At 40.4% G+C, this 25,261-nt stretch overlaps 1 protein-coding gene across 6 annotated transcripts in view; it reads left to right on the top strand.

Moving 5' to 3' along the window:
- The window catches only part of ARHGAP24 (Rho GTPase activating protein 24), a 229,565-nt gene that overhangs the window by 174,879 nt on the left and 29,425 nt on the right, over positions 1-25,261 (top strand). For 4 of the 6 annotated variants that reach the window (XM_075090342.1, XM_075090347.1, XM_075090346.1 and 1 more), the window contains one exon: positions 20,942-21,064. In XM_075090342.1, the coding sequence (XP_074946443.1) occupies positions 20,942-21,064 (123 nt within the window). Of the gene's footprint in view, positions 1-9,271; positions 9,335-20,941; positions 21,065-24,083; positions 25,247-25,261 lie in introns of those variants that run through there. The other 2 variants (XM_075090343.1, XM_075090344.1) reach the window with 2 other exon arrangements.

Here is a 25,261-nt window from a genome sequence, read left to right on the forward strand (position 1 = left end):
GAGTTGTAAGGGAGGTTGTCTGTGCTGCTGTGAGGAGGGGATTGCTGTGAGGAGATGCTCTTCTCCAGTTGCAGTATGGTGGCTCCTTCCTGATGCACTGCAACTGGGCTGTGTGAATCTGTTGGTCATTGTGCGAGATGTCTTTTTTCATCATGTGATGGCAGGATGAGTGAAGCTATTCCACATGTGCTGCAGTTGGTTGTTAGATTTCAACATGCTTGTTTTAGCCTGGGAAAAAATAATAGTAAGGTTAAATGAAGTGAATATTGCGAATGGATGGGTTTATGTGGTACCTGGGTTAAAGCAAGTAATGGAGCAAAGCCAGTTGTTCAGTGTTGGTTGGCTGTTCACTTGAGCACATACATGTACGTGGAGTGTTGATCCAGAGTCATCCTGAGGGCCAGGTTTGCTGGACGGGGAATCTCAGGTGCTTTACACGTCTGGAGCCTAAACAGAAAGAGCCCAGGCACCATTGTCAACCTTCCCTCCCTTGGCTTTTCCAGGGTATGTGTGTCCTTGTCCAGTAACTCCTCCTTGAAGCTGAAACTTGCACCCATTATCCTGTCCCCAGAGGTCACTCCTGAGATCCTGCCTTGGCACAAACACAGCCTTTTGTGGGCTCTCTCCACAGGTGATAGCCTTGCAATTTATGGGTTACTTCTTCAGACCCATAAGGTCAGGGACATTAATCACATTTTTTTAAAAAAAAAGGTGGCTAGACCTTGTGTGGAGTTACTAAGCACACAATTGTGTTTACTTAGGGTTAAAGCACAAGAGATTAGAAATAATCTGAAATCAGTAGCATTCCTAAATTTATTGAGTTTAGTTTGGTCTGTCCTTCACATACAAACACTCTGCACATCAGAGTCTGGGATGGCAGGTGGGCAGGCCACTCAGGGTAACCCTCTCTGCCTCTGGCAGAGGTGAGAGCTGCTCCTTGCTGTCTGAGACCGCGTGCCCTGCAGGCACTACTTCCCCTCTCACCTGAAGGTTGTTCCTATATCTCTGACAACTCCTGAAACCTTCCTTTATCATTGCTCTTTGTCATATGGATTTAGCTTTTCCTTCCTCTTTTTTTTTTTTTTCGCATGTTCCCCCTTCACAAGGGTGGGAAATACTTTCTTCTTGCTTGAGCAAACATGTAGTCCAAGGAAATTCCCAAAGAAGCAGCAGCTGCTGTATGTAATGACTCATGTAATAAATGTAATGGCTCATGATCATTTCTGGTCTGGCATGGATGGGTCCCAGTCTTGGCAATCTTGGGTAGATACACAAATGGACACATTTTATGAGAAAACATCTTTCAGACTAGCTATTTATATTCCCAGTCAGATTTCAGAAAGTCCACCAATAGATTTTACAGATCATCACTGTATATATGGTGTGGACCTACTCCTGAGAATTAAAACAAGGCAGGATGATGGATAAAAGAAAAACAGGAATGAAGGATCAGGACTATATGGCTTGGGCTTTGAAGCACACAGAAAAAGTAGTGAGAAAATGAAAGAGTTAAATGGGAGGTGAAATGAGAGTTTAATTATGTTTATTGGCCACCAGATTAACATTGTTTGATAAGCCCTAGCTTTTTTCTTAGCTTCTCATTGAAAAAGTGTTAATTGGTCAGTCTTTTTTTAAACTATTTGCAAACTGAACTGTAGCAAGTTAGTTGGTATTTCATTAATATTTTGTCTTCTACTCTATCACTGTTTATGTAAATGCTGAATTAAAACAAGTTTGGCCACCTGTGCTTTATTTTCTCATCATCTAGCATTCCTTGGTAGAGGCTTAGGACTCTGTGCTGTAAACTTGAGTCAGCCCTTTGCTTGCAGCAGAGGATTGCAAACAAAGACACAGCCACGTGCTAGCTAACATGAAAGCTGAGGCTACTGAACTGTGCTGGAGTAGAGACTTGATGGTTCCAGAGGAGAGCCCCAAACTTACTGTTCTTCTGAGCTGTGTGTCAGGATGCCTTGTAGCCGTATCACCAAAGGAACCTTCTCATGCCTGGTCACTTGATGTCTATGGAAAATAAATGGGAAAAAAAAATTGCTCTTGAGAATGCATCTTCTCCAACAGGTTGTTTGGATTCAAAGAAATAATTATTTTGTGTTGTAGCTAAAAACCTCTTCTAAACATGGCAATATTGTTCCCCATTTTAGCTGAGAGTTTGATTTTTTTCATGAGGACTTAGGCTTCAAGAGCATCATGTGGTAGGTTATTTTTTCTTATTTCTGGGAATCTTTGCTTTGGAGGCCTCAAGCTTTGACGCCTACATGGGTCTGTTGGGATTTCACCCCACAAGCAGGGTTTCATTCCTATCCACCCATGCATGTGTAAAACCTATGTGTAAACCTTCATGTGTAAACCTTTGTTTTATCACTGCACACTGGAGCAGAGCTGCTGGACATAATACCTGAGTCTTGCTGAGAAGCAGTTACTTGAAAGAATTAACCTTTCAGTGGCCCAGCCTCTGTGGTGACAAATCTGTCTCCCAGGCCTAGGAGCATGGTGTATATTTTCGTACAGTCATGGAAGTTGCCCTAGAAGGTTGAAAGCAGAGATCTGTGACCTTAGTTACATGGCTAAACAAAATCTGTTTTAGGGAGAAAAGCTATTAAACTGCAAAAATCTTATTAGCAGTCCTGAATGGTAGATTTTGCTATCAGTTTTTTTAAATTTCAGTCATGGTGCATTTGAGTTCATCAGAATTATTTAAGGCATTCTTGTGAGAATTATGCCTACACAGTAAGAGTGCATAGTGATGTTTAGTTTAATATAGTGATTCATTACCTCTAGATTTGTTTACCACTCTAATTGTGTCATTATATTTCCACCATCATTTTGAATTAACCTATACTGTCCCTCAGATACTGTTGCCTTTTTCATTTTCTCTTCCATGGGATGTTGACTCATTTATAATTATTTTATCAGCATTTAAACAGGGCTTTCATCTCAAAATAATGAGCAGAGCAAGGCACAAGGCATTTGCCCCCATTTTGCTAACAGAGTATCTGAAGCTCAGGAAAATGCACGACTTCTCTGAGATTCCTCAGTAAGTCAGTAGCAAAGAGCTACGTGACTGAGGAAAACAAGAGGTTGTTCTCTCTCCTCTCCTGTGCCCAACTATTGGAAAACTTATGTGGCAATTTGGGCATATAAAGCGTAACTACTACAGTAACTGGCAAGTGGAGAAAAGGGCCAACCTAGTCACTGGGGTACAGGGCTGGATCTGTGGGCCTTTGGGACTGTGTTAATCCATTTGTTGATCTGTCAGCATGCTGTTGGCTGAAACAGAAGCTATTTCTGTAGTAGTCCAGCCTCTTAAGAAGGAAGGCTTGCAGATTACTGCTGCCAGATCTGCCAGATGCCTTTCAAGGAAATTATAGTTAATCCTTCATTAGAGGAGAAATCATCAAGTTCTTTTGTGCAAATTATTTACATTTATTTACTTTGCATATACCGGTTACAGAACAGATTAATCTGAATATCCAACTGGCCATTTCCCCTTTCAGAAGCCTCTATCCAAGGGCTAAACCCTAATTCTCTGGCAGTGATTCTGCAGGAAAAGTGAGTCCAGTCAGAGACTGTAAAGAGAGAGAAATTGCAGCAGAAAACAAATTCCCCTGCCACAGCTGACTTGGGCAGAAATGCCATCCTACAGCACAGCATTTCTCACAGGGACATATACATGAAGGGCTTTTTCTTAAGTGTCACTATTTCTGACGTGTCACATTCGTTTACTAGGTGAGATTTGACTTGGCTCACTCAGTTGTGGCTGGCAGCCTGGCCAGAGCCAGCACCAATCTCAGTACAGCCTGATTCCTGTATTCTTCCTCCCCTTGCCAGGTCACTTATTTCTCTATCTGTGGGTACTGTAGCAGCTCTGGATGGATAAGCTGTGGAGTGATGTGGCTTCTTGTCTTTTTAGCAGGGTGTTGTTTGGTCATTCAGCTCACTTCTCATGCCATTCATTTTGAACAAGTCTTTTCTGCTCAAAAAACCCCCAGCTACTGGGTAGTTGAGCATTATTCTCTCCACTTCGGTGCTGTGTAGTGACAGAGTAATTTGTAATGCTGGGCATCAGCTGATGTATTTAATATATAAGGAACATGGTGAGATTAACTGGATATTGACCATCTGTCCATGGCAAGATCTCTTATACAGATCTACAAAAATAACGTTGTAAGTTTTAGTCTCTTTCCCTGTTTAATTAGCCATAATCAACATGGGTTTTTCTTTTCTTTGTGAGATTTTAATACGGAATCAAGTGTTACTGTATAATTCTTCCAGGAATATTGGTTCTTATAACTTCAAAATGTAGCATTTGTGAGGAAACAGTATTCCTGTTCACCTTGTTATCAATAAATGTTTTTACAGTAGAATACTCACAGAAAGAAACACAGAGAGCACAGTTCCAGGGAATTTGCTTAAAAACCTGAACATTCAAAGTGACTTTGTATCCAGTTTATTTTCTTGACGGTTCAGAAAGTGGCAGGGGAAGTGTGGTTGCAATGGAAGCACAGCCCTAGAGATTAGGTCACTCTGCTTTTTCTAGAGCTGTACAATAGATTTTTTTTTTCTGCAAAGCTTTGAACAAATTATTTACCTTTTAGGTGCTTTAATTATTTTATTTATAATTTAAAGATGCTATAACTCTGCCCATAGAGATGTTTTGAAGATGAATTCTTTGAAATGAAGTGAAAATTGCGCTGCAAGTACAATACATGGTTCTCATCTAAATATCGTCTTTCAAGTATTTTCATTTGTTCTCTTTCATTTTTCATTTTGAAAACCTAAGCAAACACTGGTACATAGGAAAGCACTTCTCCTTCTGCATCTCTCGTCACTGGCCAGGCAGCCCTTCACTGGAGGGTTGGATGAGGCTGCTTGCACTTGATCTCCGTGTAGGAGCAGGGGGACCTCCAAACTGCAGTCATTCCCACAGACTGCTGTAAGGCTGATGTACTGCCTGCTGTTACTGGATTTGGGCTAGGTAGCAAACTTACCATTTAGCTCTGTGTGAGTACATAAAACAATGATAAACTGAATGTTTCATTTTGGAGAGAAAACTGCAAGGGAGGAAATTATTTCAAACTGGGGGCTAATCATGTTGTGTCTGATAGATTGACTACAGTGTCCAGTAAAGTCTGAGGCTGTTCCATGGCACGTGGGAGAAGCAACTCGGCTTTCATTATGATTGGGAACTTCTCTTTGTCTGGTAGCTGCTGGCTATACCATAAAATACTTCAAGAAATAATTTTAAAGTGTTGTGTCAGGCTTACTTGGGATTTCTGCTCAGCTATTGGGAGTGCAGCTGTGCCCCTACGTTGTGTGTGTCACTCATGAGGGCAGCCTCCCTCTCCCCTCATGGCGGCTGCCTCAGCACACTTCAGAAGAGCTCAGCAGTTCAGCTTGCATAAGCATCAAAGAGTTGTGTCCCTATCAGAAAACTTACTTTCTAGAAATTATGTGGGAAACCTTACAAGAGTCAGCTCTCACAAGCTTTCTGATACTCGCCAGTTCAAGCTGTGCCACTGACACTGAGAGTGTATTTCTAAGGTACTAGAGTCACCTTTCCAAAAAATCACTCGAGTTTTGGCAACTTCCATGCACAGCATGATATGGGGTCTTGCAGTTCCCACTATATTTGGAATAAGAGGTCTTGGTGATGAATTTGCCATCTTACTGGCAAATATTTATCTCTTACCAACTTCTACCTTATAGTATAATTTTTTTTCCTGGTCTTCTAAAAATAGTTTCTGGTGTATATGCTGCATGGTTTTGGGACAGTTGCTTGCTGTGTCTATCTTCAGCACACATAATAAAAAAGTATTTTATACCCTCCATACGGGAACAGTGTCCTTAGTGAATAGTAACCTGTCAGTGAATAAGTAACCCTTTCATTGAATTTATAAATTTAGCCTAAGCATAAGACAAAATTTTAAAGAATCCATCAAAAGAGCATAACTTACTATTCCATAAGTTTGTAGCTTTGAACATAGCTAAAGACTCTTGTTAAACTTCAGTGAAATCTTTTTGGCTAACTTCCAACTAACATTAGCACGGTCTTCTATTATTCTGTTGAGGACATCAGAAAGTTGTACCGACATCTACAAAGAGGCCTTAGTTTACAGTGCATGTGTTGGTTATGAACAGTAAATTTTTCAAAGGAACCTATGGCAGTTAAATTCCTATCCCCTGTTTTGTCAGCGGCAGATATTTGCATGTCATTTTTCGGTCCTTATCCCAAGCTTATAACTTTTTCCTGGTTCAGGCTTAGTGCTTCTTGAGAGGGTCAGTGATTACCTGGAGGACAAATGCTGTCTCTTCAGTATTAGCCAATGTCTGCTGAGTGCATGGGTTTGTTGGTTAATACATTGCTGGTGTCCAATTTGTCACTGATGGATTTTTGTCACCTTTCGCATTGTCAGAGTTTGAATCCTTCCACTAATATACAGAAATTTGCCAAAAATGATGTAAAAATCCGAAATGCCTACTGGTTACCTCTCAGGTTTGTCATGCATCGTCATGACTATTACGTGAAGTTTTTCCTTCTTTCCTAGTAGGAAAAGAGGGTGTCTTGAATAACTTTTTCTGCTTAATTACAGATTATTTACTTTGTACATTTACTGATATTTCTTAATAAGTTAATGGTTTGTAGATACTTCAGGGATATGTCTTCAACCACCAGCCAATGCTAATACTTCTCTGAGTCCTCACAATCATATACCTGTGAATATCTAAAAGTTGGTATGCAGACCAGAACAGCCCAGGGAACAAGGTGCTAACTTGCTTGTATAAATGGAGCCTTGAAGCATGCATGCACACATACAGACACACATGCATGTCCATGAACTCGCAAAGAAAGCCAATATGAGTGTGTCTGCATGAACGGCTCAGAGAGAAGTGATATGTCCACAGCATGATTCATCTCATCCTAGAAGAGGCTCCAAAGATAGCTCGGATGAATCAACCTCTGGCAGTTTTCATTGCCATAAAAAGAACGTATGGTGACTAGTTCAGATTTAACTATCTGACTGCTTTCTTAAAGTGTGTCATAGGAGCACATCTGTGAGTTGTTCTCAAATGGAATGAGGATCTGGGGGCAAAACCACTGGTATGAGGAGTTGAACCTCCATTGGTTCACAGTTGCCCTGAAACCACTTAAGTGTATGACTAGCCGAGCCTACAATCTTTGATAGGCTCTCTCTGACTAGTCCAGTGATACTCTGAGTGACAAGATATAAGAAACTATAAAAAATTTTCAGCTAAACAGGAACTGTTGGAGGTATGCATAATATTATCCCCCCTTGCCACATCTGCCTGATTGAGGGCATTGATGTCCTCTGTTTCTTTGTTCATACAGATAGCATCAGTCCTCAAGTGTTATTTAATTTCTTGGGACTGAATAATTCCTGGTACTTCTACTAAGAAGTAGTGGATCCATGATGAGTGTTTCCCATGTTGTGCATGCTGCTGCCAAATAGTTTTTGAGTTTGTTACATGTCAGGGTTTCTGTGGATTTCTTCTGTGTGGGAAGTGGACTGTAAGTGTAGAGGGAAGGAAGGGCCATCTTCACCTGCCACAGACAGGTCTGTGGCTGGCAGGCGTCTCACCTCATCGGTGGTCCTCTTCCAGTGTTTCAAAGAAATGGCAAGTAGACACACGACAATCTTTTCTTTGTACAAGATCCATCTGTGAAAGTGTTAACTGAACCAAACTAGCATTTCATCCCATATAATGTCCTTTAAAAAGCAATACTTCAGAATACATTGTGTTTCTCTTTGCAAGTACTTTCTGTGGCGTACACTGCTGGAAATGAGACCCAAGTGATCTTTGTCTGAAAGAGACATCCTGTGGTATATAGGGTCCAGCTCTCAAGGCGAAAGTATAGACCTGCTGAAATTAGAAGTAAATGCAGTCTGGGGGATCATTCTGTGCCTGTGAATGAGAAGGGAAAATGTGGACCATATTATCAACATGTGTCTGTCTGTGGCATATATAAAACAAAACAAAGCTGAAATGAGGTTTCTCATCATTCTTAGTGTCATCTGCTCTGTTGCAAGGTGTGGAGATTTACAGATCACTAAGCACTGTTTGTGCTCTGCAGATAACTGGTGTTTGGTGGCTCTTTCTTGAGGAAAGCTGCACTTAAATTAGAAATTTCAGAGACATCTAAAGGACTGGAAAGTTGAGCTGATAATTCATTAAGTGGCACACTTCTCCCTGAGTTAATATTGAAGTGATATCCCAAAATGGTGCTAAGAGGCACAGTGTTCCTGGAAATAGTTGATTTCAAATGCCCTGTGTAATAAATGTTCTGAACCGATGACTAAAATCTCCTGCCACTTTAGATAAGCAAGATCATCTTATGCTGAGACTTAACTCTGTATTAGGTAATTGTCTTCTGCACATGTCAGTTAGCCCACATGTTTTACTGAGTAACTTATTCTTGATTTATTTTCTAAACTGCTAAAACATGACTCTGCATTATTAAACAAGTGATGTTATGATGAAATTATGTGTATGCATAATACATACTTGCTGCGTTAGGATATTTGCATCCTTTTGGTTTTGTATCTATTATTTTTATATGTGATCAGATTTGAAGTCAGATATGAGCTGAAATAACTGGTTGCTCTTCAGAGAAATTAAGTATTTCCACGTTTGGGTGTAATTCAGTGCAGACTGGAAAGCACCATGTCCAGAAGTTGGGAGAGTATGGTCAGTTTCTGCTGGAGAAGGAAAATTGCTTTTCTTGGAAGCTGCTGGAAACACAGTATCTTTTCTGTTTACAAAATAGTTGTCTGTAAAATTAGAAGAAATACAACATTTCCTGTGTTTGGAAGATCAGTTTTGTTACCTGAAAATGAATAAACAATAGCATTGTCTGCTTGTCTGTATGCAGCAATGGCCATAGGTCACTGTATGAGACAGAATTTCAAAGACTGCCTCAAGTTATGGCTTAGCCACAATTCACTGTCCCACCAGATGGTTACCTCCTGATTAAAGCTCTTTTTGGCAGGCCTCTTTCTATAGAAATATCACAAGAATTTAGGTGTTCAACTTTGGTTTTGTATTGAGTTAATTCCCCGCCTTGTGTTCTGCCCATAAGAGCATGTTTAGACTGATAAAAGAGCATCTTTATTTGTACCTGCTGAAGGCTCAGGATATTCCATATTCATAAGGAACAGAGAGCTTAGTGAGTAAATGCTGAGATCTGAAGTGAGCACATGCTTTGAATGTTGTTTTTCTTAGACTCTGAGGACAACCTAGCTCTGGCATCTTGGCATGTTGGCTTTGCAGCCTGAAGTTCATGTACCAACGTGTATAGGTAAGTCCTCCCAGTCCCTGGGTGCATTTATGCTCAGGGACTTCCATTCAGGTATTGATCCTTCCTTACTTAAAATCATTAGAAGTTTTAATTTCCTGCTAGGTCAAATACCATACAAATAGGTATGTGGATGCTGTGGAAACTGACCTTTCAAAATAATCCATTTCAAGTTGAGTCTTTGCACTTCAGTGCAATTCATGATGTGAGGCTGAAAAGCAAAGAAAGCATTTGGTAGCACAGGGCAGCCATCTCCCCAGCAGCAACAGCTCCAGGATCTTGCTTCTTGCCAAAACAGTCCTCCAGTCAACTTCTTCTGAAGCATCTTTCTATCTTTTGACAATAAGTCAAATGACAGGAGCGCAGTAATTTATCTTTAAGGTGTGTCACATAGGACAGAGAAAATAAACTTGCTACAATAATTTGTATTTCTGCTTTTCTTTTAAAATAGATCAGTTACAACAGGTAACAGTGAAGTAATCCACTAAGTCTTGCACCGCCACTATCATTTGACATTATGTGATCCTCACACTCCTTCCCAACCACATAAATAAATTTCTTCTGGCAAATCATATGACAAGCTATACTTTCCCACAGACTTTTAACTGTTATTGAAAGGAGCAAGTAAAATAGTAATTTCAGGGGGTGAGAACTGTTGAATTTGAGAAATTGTCCATAGACACTGCAGCAATATTCCAATAATCAGATGGCAGCCAGTGAGCAGATGAAGCAGTTAAATGTGGAGCCATTTCTGTAGTTCTGCCCTCATCCATTTCTAACAAATACACATAACATTATTTGAAAAAGGTTTCAATTGCGTAGTGAAGCCTTTCTTGGTGGAACTCCTCAGTGCTGAGGACATTTGACATCTGATTGATTTACATCTGTTTGCCTGGAAGTCTTCTGAATTCCTCCTCAAAAATCACCTACCCTGTAGGCATAGCATCAAATACAACCCTGTGTAGTCAGTGGCAGAGCTGAGACCTGGCTGCAGCAATCCACTCCTCCCTTGATTATTGCAATTTCAGATGTAGAAATGGCATAGCCTGATATGAAGGTAGTAGGAATAAAGCTTTAAAACATTTGAGCGTCACAGGTCATTGAAAAACCCATGTTCTTCTCTCTGTGTTGTTTCTTCTGGGAGGTCACAAGTGAGTTCTGCTGTCTGTAAGAATCCAAGCTATAGTTCAGAAAGCAAATCTCTCTTGTCTCTGTCCCCAGGAAACTATTGACCAATGTCAGAAGAATGGGGCTTCCCCGAGATGGACTCACAAAGATGGACTTAGTCTACTTTCTCTGACCAAAAAAAAAAAAAAATGGCCTTGACAATTTCATTTTATATCTTCTGTGTGTACAAGTTTTAACTAAAAAAGCCACAGTATGTTCTTAATAGTTTATGGCATTAGGCAAGACTCTCTGCTTTATTTTTACTTTCTTGAACTCATAATTTCAGAGGAAAGCTCTTCATGGTTGAAGTTTTGAAAATAGGGCACTGTCATGGCACTGTACATGTACATAGAAAAGTGTGGCCTGCAATGTTTTTTTCCATAACTAGATCAATACTGGATATGTCTCAAGTCCTAGTGGTAATGAAGGACACAGAGAAGTGGATCTCTTATGGCCAGTCTCTGGGGTTTTGCTTATTTATATTTTCCACATCTTCCTACCAAAAAAGCCCATGTGAAATTCTATTCAAGGGGAAAAGGAGTGAGAGGCCATTTTGAGAAGTGATACTGAGGTTGTCTTTTGTGGATCCACCAAATTATTTGTCTGCTTCCCTGCAGCAAGTGTAATAGTTCGTCAAGACCAGGTAAAATTATAATACATGCTTTGTCAGAATGTTTGCTAAGTTTCATGTTAGTGCCAGAGTGTGTGTTTAAGATATTTGCAGTCAACTGCACTGAAGCAGTTTCTTTTCTATAAAGGTATAACTTGCATACTGTAAATCTGACCTTTTTTTTACCTGATCCATCTGCTTCAGTGAGTTCATTGCTAGTCTTCAGTATACAGGCAGAAGAATGTGATTTCGTCTCAGTTAGTATGGCCGAAAAAAAATGTAGAAAAATATTCTTTTGCTGTTGTGTGGTTTCACAGAACTTCAATATAAATAAGAAAGTGAAATCATTAATGGATGCAGAAAATGTTGCCAGCAACTCTGAAAACAGCTGAAAGTCACAACAATAGAACAGCAAAAATGACAGTTCAGACCACATTTTATATCACAACGATGCTGACAACATTGAAAAATTCTGGAAAGCTGAAAACTGTCAATAGCAGTGCAAAAGAAGCATGCCTCTGACTTTTGCGTGGTACTGATTAACTGGGAGGGCAGCGATGTCTGCTGCTGCTCTGGGGCTGGTGAAGTGTAGAGCTGTGATGGGGTCCGCACAGCTTGGTGGCCTTTTAATGCAACCTGTAAACAAAATGTTCTGGGCAGTGTGCCTTGAGCAAGAAGAGAGATGAGATTTTTTCAAGTGGGAATGATACTGGGGAAAGGCAAGATACAAAAGTTAGCTGTGCTGGCACCAGCATCTTAGTGACAGGGAAGGGTAGGAAGAACAGACTCTACAAAATAGGTGCCACTTGGGATCTGTGTCTGAGGATGAGATGGATAACTGAAATCTGTTTGAAGCATAGCCGAAGTTCAAACTAGGAATAAAGGAAGGGCAGTGAAAGTAGGGGAGAGGAAGAATGAGACACGCCTCAAAAGATTAAGTGCTCTGAAAAAATAGGAGCTCTTACATTGTACAAGGGATGACTTCAATTCATATCTCTCTTTTCCTCATTAATGACATCTTTCTAACACAATTATATAACTGCTGATGGACAAGCATGACAGTTTTTCGCTTAGCTGTTTAAGCAATAATTCCTATGTTAGGAGAAAGACTTGGTAGCTGTGCATACACAAAATGCTTAAACGTGGCACTGATTTTATGCTTGCACAATAAGTGCAAGACATTAAACTTACTCTGACAGACAGATGTGGTGCAGTTGTAGCCCTGCAGCACAGAAGAAAGCTACCTGTACAAAGTATTCATCATGTTACACGTGATGAATACATTTCCTGAGCCTGATTCCAGGTATCCAACAGCAGTTGATTCAGAGCTTCATGAAAACAACTCTACTGAAAAAGTCCTGCTGTCTTCCAGGCATTCTGCAAGTAGGGAAATTATGGTAGAGCACACTGCCCACAAGGGAATGTACTTGTGTTAGCAGTCTTTTGCCATTCAGCACTTAAATTAGGCTGCAGCTTTTATGTTGAAAAGCTAATGTGCCCAAAAAACAATCCACCCTTAGTGCAGAAAACTGCTGTTCAAGATTATTAATGCAAAAGATCAGCTTGGATAGTAACAGCATAAAATTATAGGTGTACTGAAGTATTTAAAAAGCAGTATCTTCATTATTGACTTGTTTGCAGTTACTTAATTCCCCTCTTCAGGAAAATGTGTTAGTTCTTTGTGAAGAGAGAAATTAGTGCACCTTTTGGTAGTAAAACAATGGTGAGTTTGATAACTCTGTATTTCAAAGCTGAGGTTTCTCAGTGGTCGTGGTATTAGTCATTTATAGCACAGAGGTGATATAAACATATCTTCCAGCCATCTCTGTCTCCTTTCCGAAGACAGAGCAGCATTGAGCCAAACAAGAACAGAGGATATAACAGGACAGTCCTGAGCAGAAGAACTGAAATTGTAATTTGTATATCTTCCTCAACTGGTCTATTACCTGTCATCAAGGCTTTAGAGGTAATGCAGCTATGTAGTGGAACTCAAAATAACAAACTGGGTCTGCTGCCTGCTCTGGTTTTAACAGAATAACAGAGGGTATATTTCAAGTTTTATAGAACACCTTTTGAAAATTCTTAGGAGTTAAATTCTAACAGTAGCAACTCATGTGTTGTCACATCCAGCCATCTAGATGGTTTTCTCTCTCTAAACATTGTGGGAAACCAGCCAACATATTATTTCACCTCATATTGTTGAGACTTTTAAAGTACATTAGAGTTTCCTCTTAATAACTTTATGATCTTTGGAATCTGGTTTCCCATATATTACACAATAGGGCCAGTGAGAGATTCCTTGTTTCTATTATTGGTATGTCTCAATTGTTTCTTATTTTCGTACGTAAGTGAAATGTTTTCACTTCTTTTTCACCATCTCTCTTATGATGGGATACTAAGAAATGCTATGGTAATGACAATTTTTAATTTATTAGCGTAAGGTTTTTTTCCTAGAATCAAGTTTCTGCACTCAGTTTTGTCATGAAGGTCTTCAAAACATGGATCCTAAAATCTCAGGAATCATCAAATAATAAGCTTAGATACATGATTGCCCAATTCTCTTTGATTTTAAGCTGGACAGTTTTTTGTGGATCTGAATGAAATGCTAAGAGTTCACAGGTTGTACTTTCAATGTAATATCTGGGGAGCTTAGTGCAAGACAAAACAATTGGACACTTCAGGTTTTGATTGTTTAGCATGCAAGGAGCCTGTAACTTCCTCAGTGCAGCTTAGCTTAGTGCTAGTTTTCAATTTCCCTTGGCTCTTGGGGTTTCCATCACTGATAGCTCTGATAATGTCTTAAATAGAGACCTTTCCAGGGTGCTCTCTTTTATACTCCAAGTTCAAGCTCTTCTCCCCAGCAACTGCCTTGGTCTTAGCATATCTGGTTGATTTTCAGCTTCACAAAGTCCAACATCACATCTTCAATTCATGGACATATTTCCTCCTACAAGATAGAGATATGTTTTAGACAAGTTGTGCCATAAAAGATGTAATTTGAGTATTGTTGGAGAATACAATGTTCTGTGTAGTGTCCGTGGAGCAGGCCACTTCTGATGAGAAGATACGGCATATATACTGTAACAGTCACTTCAGAAGTAATGCTGAAGATCCTGTAAATACAGAGTATTTGTCTCTGATAATCATACAGTGTGGGTTGTTCTTTTTGACATGAGTTTTTGCATGATCATTAAGAACTTGGTTCTCCAGACTACCTTCATTTTGTGGTAAAAGAAAAAGGTGGCAGTGACTTGAACTTAGGCTATGTACTCTTTTCTTCATCCTCGTTGAACTGAGAGAATGCTGTAAATTCTTGGTAAAATTTTATACAGTCAGGAAGAGCAGGAGCAATACCAGGCATGTGCAGAATAAAGAAGCTTTTGAGAATTATAAATAAAACAACAGAAAACTGAGACACACACTCTCCCCCCAGCTCTTGTCTGCAAGCCCTGCGTTATACCTGCACCATCAGAAATAAGTTCTCAGCTGATATGCAGAAATTCATTGCCCCAACTTCCCCTCTGCCAACACATCTGTAAGAACATATGCTTGGCTGCTTAGCAAGTGATATGCACAGTTCAAAAATGTTGCAAGTTTCAAGTAGCCGTGTCTCCTTCTATTCTTTAAATTGGTCATGTGAGATGCAGCAGTTGCTAACCCTTCAACATAGATTCTCGCTCGCTGTGAAGAAAGGTTTCTCAATGAATCCCAGAGCCAATAAGTCATTAAAATACAATTGCATCCTGGAGCTTAGCTCCTTCATTTTGCTCTGCAAATTTCAACTTCTGTTCTGAACAAGCTTTTTGCAGTTAGGCTTTTCCACTGGCCCAGTTGGACTGAACATAAAACATTTTAGTGCTCAGACTGGTCTAACAGTTTGAGGGCAGTTTGGAGGACAAATTGTCCCATATCACCTCGATGCAGGAACCTGAATTATACTTGTAAGACACTTATGTGTGGATTTTATCAGACTCAGGATGCGCAGAGTTCATGAGCACAGGTGGTGGCCAGCAGGAGAGTTCTTGTGTTACATTAGTCAGGCGTGATTATAAGATTTAACAGCTATTTATCAAAAATATAAATTTATACAATTTTAAATATAAACTTATATTTAAATAGTGTTTTATATAAGTTTTTTGACTCACTTGAGGGTAGACAGATCCTGTACTTGCCAGTGTCAGTATATGGAAGAGAGACATGTATGGATTTGAACTATCTTTTAGTTAGGTCATCAGTTTGTGAAGTCAGACTTCTATGCTTAAAGCAGCAGTGGTTAATGTTGAGTTCGTATCAAGGTTGGGTAATCGTAATTTCTGTTTTGTTCTTAAACAAGGCGTTTCGTCAGGAAAAAGAAAGGATAATAAGCTTGTTCATCTTGGTTTCTGATATTCTAGTATTCTCTACAACTTTTGCAGAGATGATTCCTGCTTAGGATTATACAACCTGAATGCAAATGCTGTAAAATGGAATTGATTAAGGAAATGCAGGGTTCTTTCCAGAGACATAGATTAAATATATCACTTGATGTGCAATTCAGTTGCAGCATACAGGAAAATTTAGGAACACAAAGTGTGCTGGAAGAGTAATGAATTCTATTGTAATTACTGGTGTTTTGCCTGTGAAGAAATACTAATTGGAGTCCTGATCAGGAACTATAAATTACATAGTCTTATCATACATCTGAATAAAGAAGACCATGCCTGCTTCATTGCACACAGGGATGGCACTTACTTCTACATCGGGCTACACATGGAAGATTTATGCAAAACAAAGATATACCTGTTTCTGAGTTGCATACAATTTGTATGGAATATCACTTGTACAAAGATTAGCTCTTCTGCCTTAAAGGCTGGTATAACAATGAGGCTTAAGGTGATACAGAGATGTGTGGGAGAAAAGGGTGGCATTGTTCAGTGCATGTATGCAGAAACGTGGTGATGGACAGTAGTCGCTTGAAGAGAATTCCAGACCATATAGCAGCAAGAACTATATGGAAGACAAGCTAAAAAATATATAAGAAAATAAAGTAAAAACAGGGTGCAGTAGAAAGAAAACAAAGGACTCCTCAGGCAAGATTTTCAGAAGTTAATGTCTGAATATCAGCTCCTAAATATTTTTGTAAGTATATGGCTTGATTTTTTTTGTGGGGTGATGAGTAGCCAGGAGTTCCTATTTAAATACAACATAGAGGCACGTTTAGTGTATTCATCTGAAACATTAGAGGGCTAAAATTCTACAATTTAGCATTTTCCTGAGAAATTACAAATTCAGCAAACAAATGCAAAGCATCCAGTCAGGAGGATGTTTCTAAAGTAAACCCAGTGGGTTCTGTTGTAATGCCAGTCTGCCTTTCACCATCTTTCAGTTCCCAAGCTGAGAGCAAGGGTTTCAGAAACTGTAGCTAAGAGGAATACACACGGGAGTGGCGAACTGTTTCACTTCAAAACTGGCCCCCAGATTTTTTTTGGGGGGAATCTGAATATTCTTTTGAGGTTGGCCATGACATTCTCAGCTCAGAAAAATCAGATTAATCCTAGTTTTTGAAGTTCCTCCTGGGAGAAAATTCTCTTTTAAACAGTTGGTATTAATTTAATCCCTTTGCATTCCATTCTCAAGAATTCTTCAGAAAGCTGAAGCTACTGTTTGCAAGAAGTCCAAGATGCTTTTAGAAGGACAAGCAAATATTTCATTCGGAGTTTAGCATGGGTATGTTCAGGTAAGAGAAGGGTGTTGGGTTAGACAGGAAGAGACTACAAAGGCACACACACACACACCTGCCCCCAGCTGAATGAAAAATGACTGTGCGTTCACATTTAATTGATGGACAATAAAAAGCAGGAGAGCTGTTGAGCCTGGTATTTCGGGAAACAATCACCCTTCAATTCCATCACTGCCTCTTCATGCTTTTCTGAGTGTGTGCTGTGGTACTGCATGAGCAAGCACAGGCTGGTCCCTTTCTTTTCCCCTCTGGAGTGGATCCCTGCAGGAACCGGCCTCTCCATATTTTAATTGGTTGTTGGGTTTTTTTTTTCCCGGTTGCTGGCAAGAGTTCTTAAAATACCTCGCCTGGCTTGTATCTAAGCGGAACTGGCTTGGTGCACAAAGCTACACCCAGCATGGGGCTGAGTGGTCACAGGCTGTCCTGGTCAGGAAGCACAGCAGCAGTCTGTATTTACCGATTACTGAGCCCCTGAAGGAGGCAGGAAGGAGTGCTTGGGAACCTGTAAGTCATTGCTAGTGCCAAAGCGGGCAGGAGTTGAAATCTGACCTGTTCAAAGTGGAAGATTCATCATGGTATTGTGCTGTTTCAATGTTTCCGCTCCAAATGGATGTTATGGATGGATTTCTTCAATAAATAAGAATTCATTTGTAATGCTGCCAAGAAAATAAAACAGATTAGGGATTGGTTAGGGCTGCAGGAATAAAAATATGTGATATTACATTGTAGTTTTGAGCAACAGTATACATCCTCTTACTTTTGGCCATTACTAGAGGCTGGAAGAAACAGGATATACACATCAGTTGTGTCAACAGCAGCTTTTCATCTTGAATATGCCAGAGCCAGTTTCTTTGGTCAGGTAGAGTGGGTTCTGCTCCTTCCAGGTCCTGTGACACCTGCAAAGTAACAAGGGGAAAAGATGAAAAAAAACCCCAAACCAGAGTTCATGTTCTAGCCTCTAGAGTTGGCTATTCACAAGCAGGCTGTCACACAGAGGATTAGGCATTTCTTATACTTGGACTGCATAATCTGGAACTATATAACAATACAGGTAAAATACATTATGATTTGCACGCCCACAAGAAAGGAATAAGGGTGCATCCACATCTGTAATGGACTTGATGCTGAGCACCATTTTCAAGTTGGCATACATAATGCCAGTATCCATGGTATGAATAGATGAGTGATTTTTGGAGGTTGTAATCTACTCATGCTTCATTATAATCATAACAATAATATTATAAGGGGGGCAGGGGGGGAAGTGAAGTGGAGATTCTAAACAGCGTCTTTCAGAAGTGTCCTGTGGACCTACTGAAGCTTCAGAAAGGTCCTTCTAATTCAATTTCTGTTTATCTGATACTACTTACCTGAGATGGTGCCTTCCTGAATCATGGTCATTTCTTCTTGTCTGTCCCCCAGTCTTGCTAATTTTGTACTTAAAATATAGTCCCACTAAAAATTAACATTTGCAGTAAAACACAAATCCGACAAGTGCTATTGTATCCCCAAAAGTCTTCTAGTAAGGCTTCAGTTCTTGAATAATAATTAAATTAATGCACAAGTAAGAACCGATATTGTGGTGTAATAGGAAGGAGTTGAATTACAAAGTAGACAGATCCAGAATTGCTATAAAATGGCAAAGCTCCTTTTGTTAGGAAAGCTTCACTTTCTTGTAACAAAAAATAATGTAACCAAACATTATGTTTTCCTTCTCTGCAAAATGAAACACAGATTCATTGTGTATTAACTGAGTGGGTGTTTACCTAAGTTAGTTGTTTAGAGTACTGGTCTGGACTCCACGCTGTAAATGAACTATCTAGACTTCTGGGATTAATCCAGTTTATCTGAAGAAACCCTCCAATTTGTTGTAATATGATAACTAAGTAAATTTCCCATAATCTGCTGAATTTTAATATGTAGGCTGTTAAAAGAATATGGAATGATCTGACAGATACCTCAGAGGAGGACCATCACTTGGCTATGGCTGTAATCTTTTTTGTTGTCTCTTTAGTAAGAAAATCAGGTCACCTCTTGTTTTATTCCTGGATCTGATACGTCTTTTGTGTGAACACATCTTTTTGTTCTTTATGTATGGTACCTTACAGGATTCTGGTCCATCAAAAAACCAACCAACCAAACAAAAAAAAACACCAAAAGAAGCTATGGTACAATGTGATAGTGTAAATAAATATTTTATGCTTTTATCAGCCACAAAAAGGGTGCATCTGTGTTGCATGCCTTTCCTCTATATTTTTTACTATTATGTTTAATAGCCATAACAATATATTGAGGCTTTCTTTTTGTATATTTTTGGGTCTTTTCAGGATAAGAACTCTAGATGATATGTAAAATATGCCATATTAAATAGACTGTATACAGTATCACCTCTGTTCTTTATACCTGAGTAAGAGAGGTCTGTCCTCATTCTGGTCAAGATGGGTATGTAAAAGGTAGAGATGGGAGGTAAATTTCCAGGGCCTGGCTATGTGCTCTCTGCTGGGCAGGGTTGATGTGGAGTGCTACCATTTGGGATGCTAATGCTTCCCACTCCCCATACCCTCATCCTCCACTTCTTGAAAGGTAAAAATGACAAAACATAGCATAGAAGAAAGACCCATGTTTTGTACCAATTCTTGTGCTAGTCACTTGAAAGATTAAAAAAAAATACAATGCAGTTTAGTCACGCTGATATTTCTCTAGTGATAGCACTTAAAATAGGTTCATCCCTACCTTTTGCCTATGTCTTAGGAAAAAAGTAGTGTTCTTCACACTTTTAAACTGTGGAATAGTCTAAAATGTATTCTACTTCAGGTTGTTGCATTACTTCTTTGGATGCCTTTTTGGAGAACATACGGTATACGAATGGCTGTATTTTGACTGTAGAAAATTACTCTCTATCTCCATGTTCAAAATGAAGTTTGGAATAATGATACAAACCTTAAGAAAATAATCTGCCCATGTCTGGGAAAATCTGGCTTTTGTGTTCATCAAGTTCAAATTAATTCCCTTTTACACTTCTGTGTCATAATTCTCTAAAGTGTGGACCATACGAATAGGTTTGTTCAGAACGGCTGTGCTAGGAAGTCATGGTTGGGTTTTCTAGCGCTTAAGAAATTTTCTCTTCAGAAACCTAGCTGTTGCAATGCCCAGCACTGAGCATGGCATTCTTCAGAAGACCTCCCAGGAGCAGTGTTCCTGCTGTAATGAACAGAGATATTTCCTTTAGATATGACTAGAATCAAAAATAGGGATGGAAGAAGCTGGAAAAAAGATGAACACAGAACTCATGGGATTTCTAGGTACACCATGTTTGACTCGGTGAAAGGGCTTAAAAATGTCTGGCGCTATCTCTCTGGAAGGGTTTGATCCTTCTGCAATGCTGGAAAGGTGGTTTGAATCCCCATGTGCTCTTGCACTAATGTAGTACCCATTAGGATGGAGGTGAAGCAATAAGTGTGAAAACCTGGAGCTGTGGCAAGCCAAGTTCTGGTTTTGACCTTCTTAGTGTTGGCCCATCCTTTAAATAAAGGATAATAAAGCAGCGTGATCCCTCTTAATCTAATCCTCATCAGACTCATCCAAGGCAGTAGGTTGTACCATGTCAGCTGCTAGCGTCGGCTGCCTTCTCCTTAGAGAGTCACAGCAACACTCGGGTGTATCAAATGTCATTTCCATGAATGTTACACATTGTGTTCCTGAAAATGAAAATGGAGTCATCCCCACTTGTTCAAAGCATGCTTATCTCTCTCTCTCTCTGTGTTTTTTCCCTCCATCATGGTACAATAACTTCTGCAAAATTTCCAGTGCATATATCAAGTTACAGATTAGTGCAGCCCCCCATGGTTCTTGGAACAGCACGGGGCTGTTTTTGTTTACCGGTGACATTTATCCTCTCATTTCCTTTTGGAAGCATGACAGCTTCTCACTGTCTGATGGGGGATGTACTTACAGGACCTTCTTTTCATGCCGTGTCTGACGATAAACACCCTGTTGCATAGTATCCATGTCTGCTTGCTATGGAGCCACTATTACTGCTTTCAGCAGTCAGTCTGGCAGCAACTTAGCTGGGCAGGAAAGCAAAAGGGTTTCTAAGTACAATTATCTTCTCTTGCAGGAGGAGACCGAGAGCGGATGACAGCTAATCATGAGACATACCTTCTTATGGCAAGCACACAGAATGACATGGAGGATTGGGTGAAATCCATTCGCAGGGTTATATGGGCGCCATTTGGAGGAGGTGAGTCAGTGAGGGAACATGCAAGGTTCCCAGATACACAAAGATACATAGAGGTTCTTCTGTCGGGTCTCAGTCACAGCCAGAGTTTTGAAGTGGAGGAGAATGGTCTAGATCTTTCAAAAAAAGTGGAGTAAAACCTCTGTTTTCACTTGCAATGCAGGTACCAGGCATGCCCCCATGCAGAGGTCTCAATTAAAAGGCTTTAAACTGTCTGGAACCACTTTGCTTGATGAGGATAGCATGATAGTGCATTACTAAGGCATGGGGATGTTTTCACAGAAGGCTGGTCTTCTATGAGATCACCTTTCCCACAGGGAGAAGCAGGGTAATTGGTCATTAGATAAAAGACCGTCCATGTGTTTCATAAATGTCTGTTACAAGTAGTTGTCTGTGATTCTCCTGCAAGTGACAGCTAAGACCAGTAAGTAATAGTATTATATAAAGCTATGCACTCCAATGTAAGCCTCAGAATATTAGCACTAGCAGTATAGGATAGATTCTTTTTCTTTTGATTGGCATACCCAGTAATTTCAGTAGTACTGGATCAAAATTTATTGTCAAATGTCTAGTTGGCTTTTTAAAAAGCTCTCTCATGTTGAATGGGCTGCAAATTATTATCATCATTTTCATCATTATTATTCTGGTGATGTCTAAATTACTATAATACAAGTATGATTGATATACTTGCACAAAATATCAGTACATTACTCAGTCTGTTCCTCGGAGGCTCCCAAATCTCCAAGTTGGGGGACAGAAATATTTTTCCACTACGAGAGAGCACCTGTATTGCATCAGACACTTTTTGGTCTTGTCTGCAGGCTGCTGGAAAAGTAAGTCAGGCAGGATTGTCTGTGCTGTTTCATGACTGAGAAGTGCAGTTATCACTGAAAACTGTGATTGCTGACTGCAACTGTCATTTTCTCAACTGCCAGGTAAACCACAGGAAAGAGGATGGGAGGGACTGGAGGAAACCACCATTTTAAACAAAACTGTTATTGTAAGCCACCCATCTTCCTTCATGCTTTATTCAGGTCACACAGTTCTTAGGAGAAGGCTTTGGCCTCGCTGGTGGGCTGTGCTTAGGGACTTGGTCAGCTAGGGCCTGCCGGCACCTCTTCAAACATGACTGTCTTCTCTTTGGCTCCTCCTGGGGAAACGTGCCCTGGAAAGATGGTGCTAAGCAGTCATCTCTCTGGGATCTGGCCCTATACGTTAATAAGCTAGCATTGTCCTGGATCTGGGCATGTAGGTCTTACAGGAGAATGTTTAAAAAAGCAAAACAAAAAACCAAACCCCAAAACCCACAAAGTGAAAGGTTTATATTAAAAGGCGTGATCTTCTACAAGCATACTGAGTTGGTCTGGGAGAGGGGAAGCGGGAGGAGCAGAGTCTTCTGTAATTAGGTTAGGTAAGAAATCTGCTTTTTTTATGTAGCACAAAGATTACCCATCCCCAACTTCCTCTTTGTAAAGCACGCCTCATGTTGAGGTCTTCAGTGTTCTACTCCAGTCTAGTAACAGCATAAGCCACTGTGGCAGTAATAAATTTGGGGGCATAACAGAACTGGATTTTTTAAAGGGTATCTTTGTGGGGTTTTTTGCACTTGGCTTTTAGAACCACAGTATCTCTCTGTGGCAAATAATGAGGAAAGGCAATCTTGCAGTTCTGCAAGTGGAGAAGTGTCTACGTTTTACAGGTGGGGAGCTGAGATGAGGTGAAACTGTTTCTAGCCCAAGTCCATGCACAGAGATAGAAATAGAAACCAAATCTCCCGAGTCCTGACCTTTACGCTTTCTTCATCAACCCCTCATTTGCTTTTATAGGGCAAGAGCTATTTCTGGTTTACAGCTGGGAATCCTTTGAGCCACCACGAAAATTCTCAGGGCACCATCACCGTTGTAGGAGTGTTTAATGCCAGTTACTAAGGGAAGCACCTGGCTGAAGACTTTGCATGCTGATTTGCATAAAAGAAGAGATGGGTGCAATCCTTGAATTACTGTTTAAATTAATTTGTAATTAAAACACTTCTAAGCATGTTCTTTTTGTTTTCCCAACATTGACTTGGGGTTATTTGTATCAGGAAGCAAACAGTTAACTCCCTGAAAAACATAAGAATAGACAGAAGGTGATTCTGTGTTTAATGTTCACAGAAGGTTTGATCATGATAACAAGGCAAAAGCAGTATTGTGGGATGTGCCACTATTAAGAAACTATGTTTCTAGCACGTCCCCCATTTTATTAACTACTTGTTACTTAAGTTGATAGTTGGAGCTATCTTAACAAGTCTTCTTAAGCCCTATTAACTCTTCTGTAATTATATATGGCTGGACACACTCATATTTTTATTATCCCTTGCTATGCGGATGTTGCTACAGCTGCTGCAACAATCTGACCATTCTAAAGAACAGCACTTCTGGCTTAAGTTGTCTAAAAGCAACACAAAATTATTTCAGACAGCTAATTAATCAAACCACCAGTTTTATATCAGCTTCCTAAATTTTAGTACTAGATGGTAAACCACAATAGTCTGGTGTCATACAAGTCAAGTGCCACTTTGAGTAACATATTTGAATTTTCTGGTTCTTTTAAGCATTATAAGCAAGCTCTCTGTGTGTGCGCACGCTCATGCAACAGATATGTCTGAGCCTTGGTAAGCGACTAATATTTAAAGTTTGTCTGGCAGTGGGAAAGGACTCCTGGTACCAGAGCAAGGAGCTCTGTAAATGAATAACCAGATCATTAAATCGTTATTTGTTAACCTGTGCTAGAAAGAGAAGGTGGGGGGGGGGGCAGGTGGAAATCTGCTAAGGTGATCAGAAATGGCTTGGATTTTGCACCAAAAGAATAAGGTGACTGTGGAAAAAATTCTGAAAGGGAAAATAAATGTAAATGAAGCAGAGTATGTAATGCCTGTTTGCACATGAAATTCCTTTCCTGATTAGATTAAAAAGGCAATTTTTTACAGGAGGAAAAGGCCTGAGCTCTAATTGCAGAGCTTGCAACAGAGGGGGAGGGAGGAGGTGAGAAGAAGCAGCATGAGCATTTTAGCAGGGTAAGGTCTGGCACCTCCTGCGGGAGCCAGGCGTAGCCTGCTTGCTTTTCAAGCTGCTGCACACGACAGCCATCTGAAGTCAACTCAAAGTCACCCGGAGGAGCAGACAAAACTACGTTGCCGCAGCTTCCTCCTCTATGTCGTTTCCCTGCACCTACTGCACGCAAGGGGCTGGCGCAGGCAGCAGCAGCAGCCGTGGCTGCCATTGCCAGGCGTGGGACCGGGAGGGAGCGAGCAAGCAGAGCATCCCCATGTGGAGGCACGTATTCCTCAGCAGCTCCCAGGATCCTGCCAGCAAAGATGCGCTGCTGCTGCATCTGACGTGTCTCTCCCATGAGAGCTTCTTGTAGTTCGAAGGCAATAAAACGAGCAAGAAGCCCATGAGGACATCAGACGGGAAGCTGGGTATATAAAAGGCCTTTTGAAAGGAATCTGTTATAGACAGGCTTTCGGGTGAAGGGGCTGTTGTTTTCGCTTCTCGGTTGCTGAGATAAAGGGAGCCAGCAAGGAGTATCGTATCCCAGAGGATTCTTCGGTGGCCTTTTTGCTATTGTTCTTCCCTTTCCCCTTGTGGACCGCGAAGTGCTGACCTTTTCCTATGGAACTGGAGTCTCTGCCACTCAACCCCCTGTGCCAGCTAGGAGGAAGAGGTCTTTCTCCCCCTCCATCTGTGCAGGCACTTCTGTTTGAATGGAAGATAAATCTTTTTGCTGAAACTCTTTTGTTGTGACGTTCCATAATAGGCAGCTTTCTCGCTGCAGAAAATAAAAGAAACAAAAGGAAACAGAGACAGAAGGAAATTGTTCCCCAAAGCAAAATCAAAGCAGGGAAGAGAACATTAAAATCACTTCAAGCCCTACCTAAGATCTAGAAGACCACAAATCTCCTAGCTCCAGAGGAAAATACACTATCATAAAAACTCCTCAGCAGTCAGTAACAATGATCAGTCGTGGTGTTTCATCTGGATGCAGCTGGTAAAGGAAATCTTTGGAGGGACGTGGGGGCTCTGGCCTGTATGATGCCTGAAGACAGAAATGCTGGAGTCCGCAGCCCAGGTGCCTTAGCAGCAGCTCCTTTCATTCCTAAAACTACTTATAGGAGAATTAAACGGTGTTTTAGTTTCCGTAAAGGTAGGTCCATTCTGT

This window comes from Phalacrocorax aristotelis, chromosome 4 (genome assembly GCF_949628215.1).
Source record: "Phalacrocorax aristotelis chromosome 4, bGulAri2.1, whole genome shotgun sequence".
Lineage (NCBI taxonomy): Eukaryota > Metazoa > Chordata > Aves > Suliformes > Phalacrocoracidae > Phalacrocorax > Phalacrocorax aristotelis.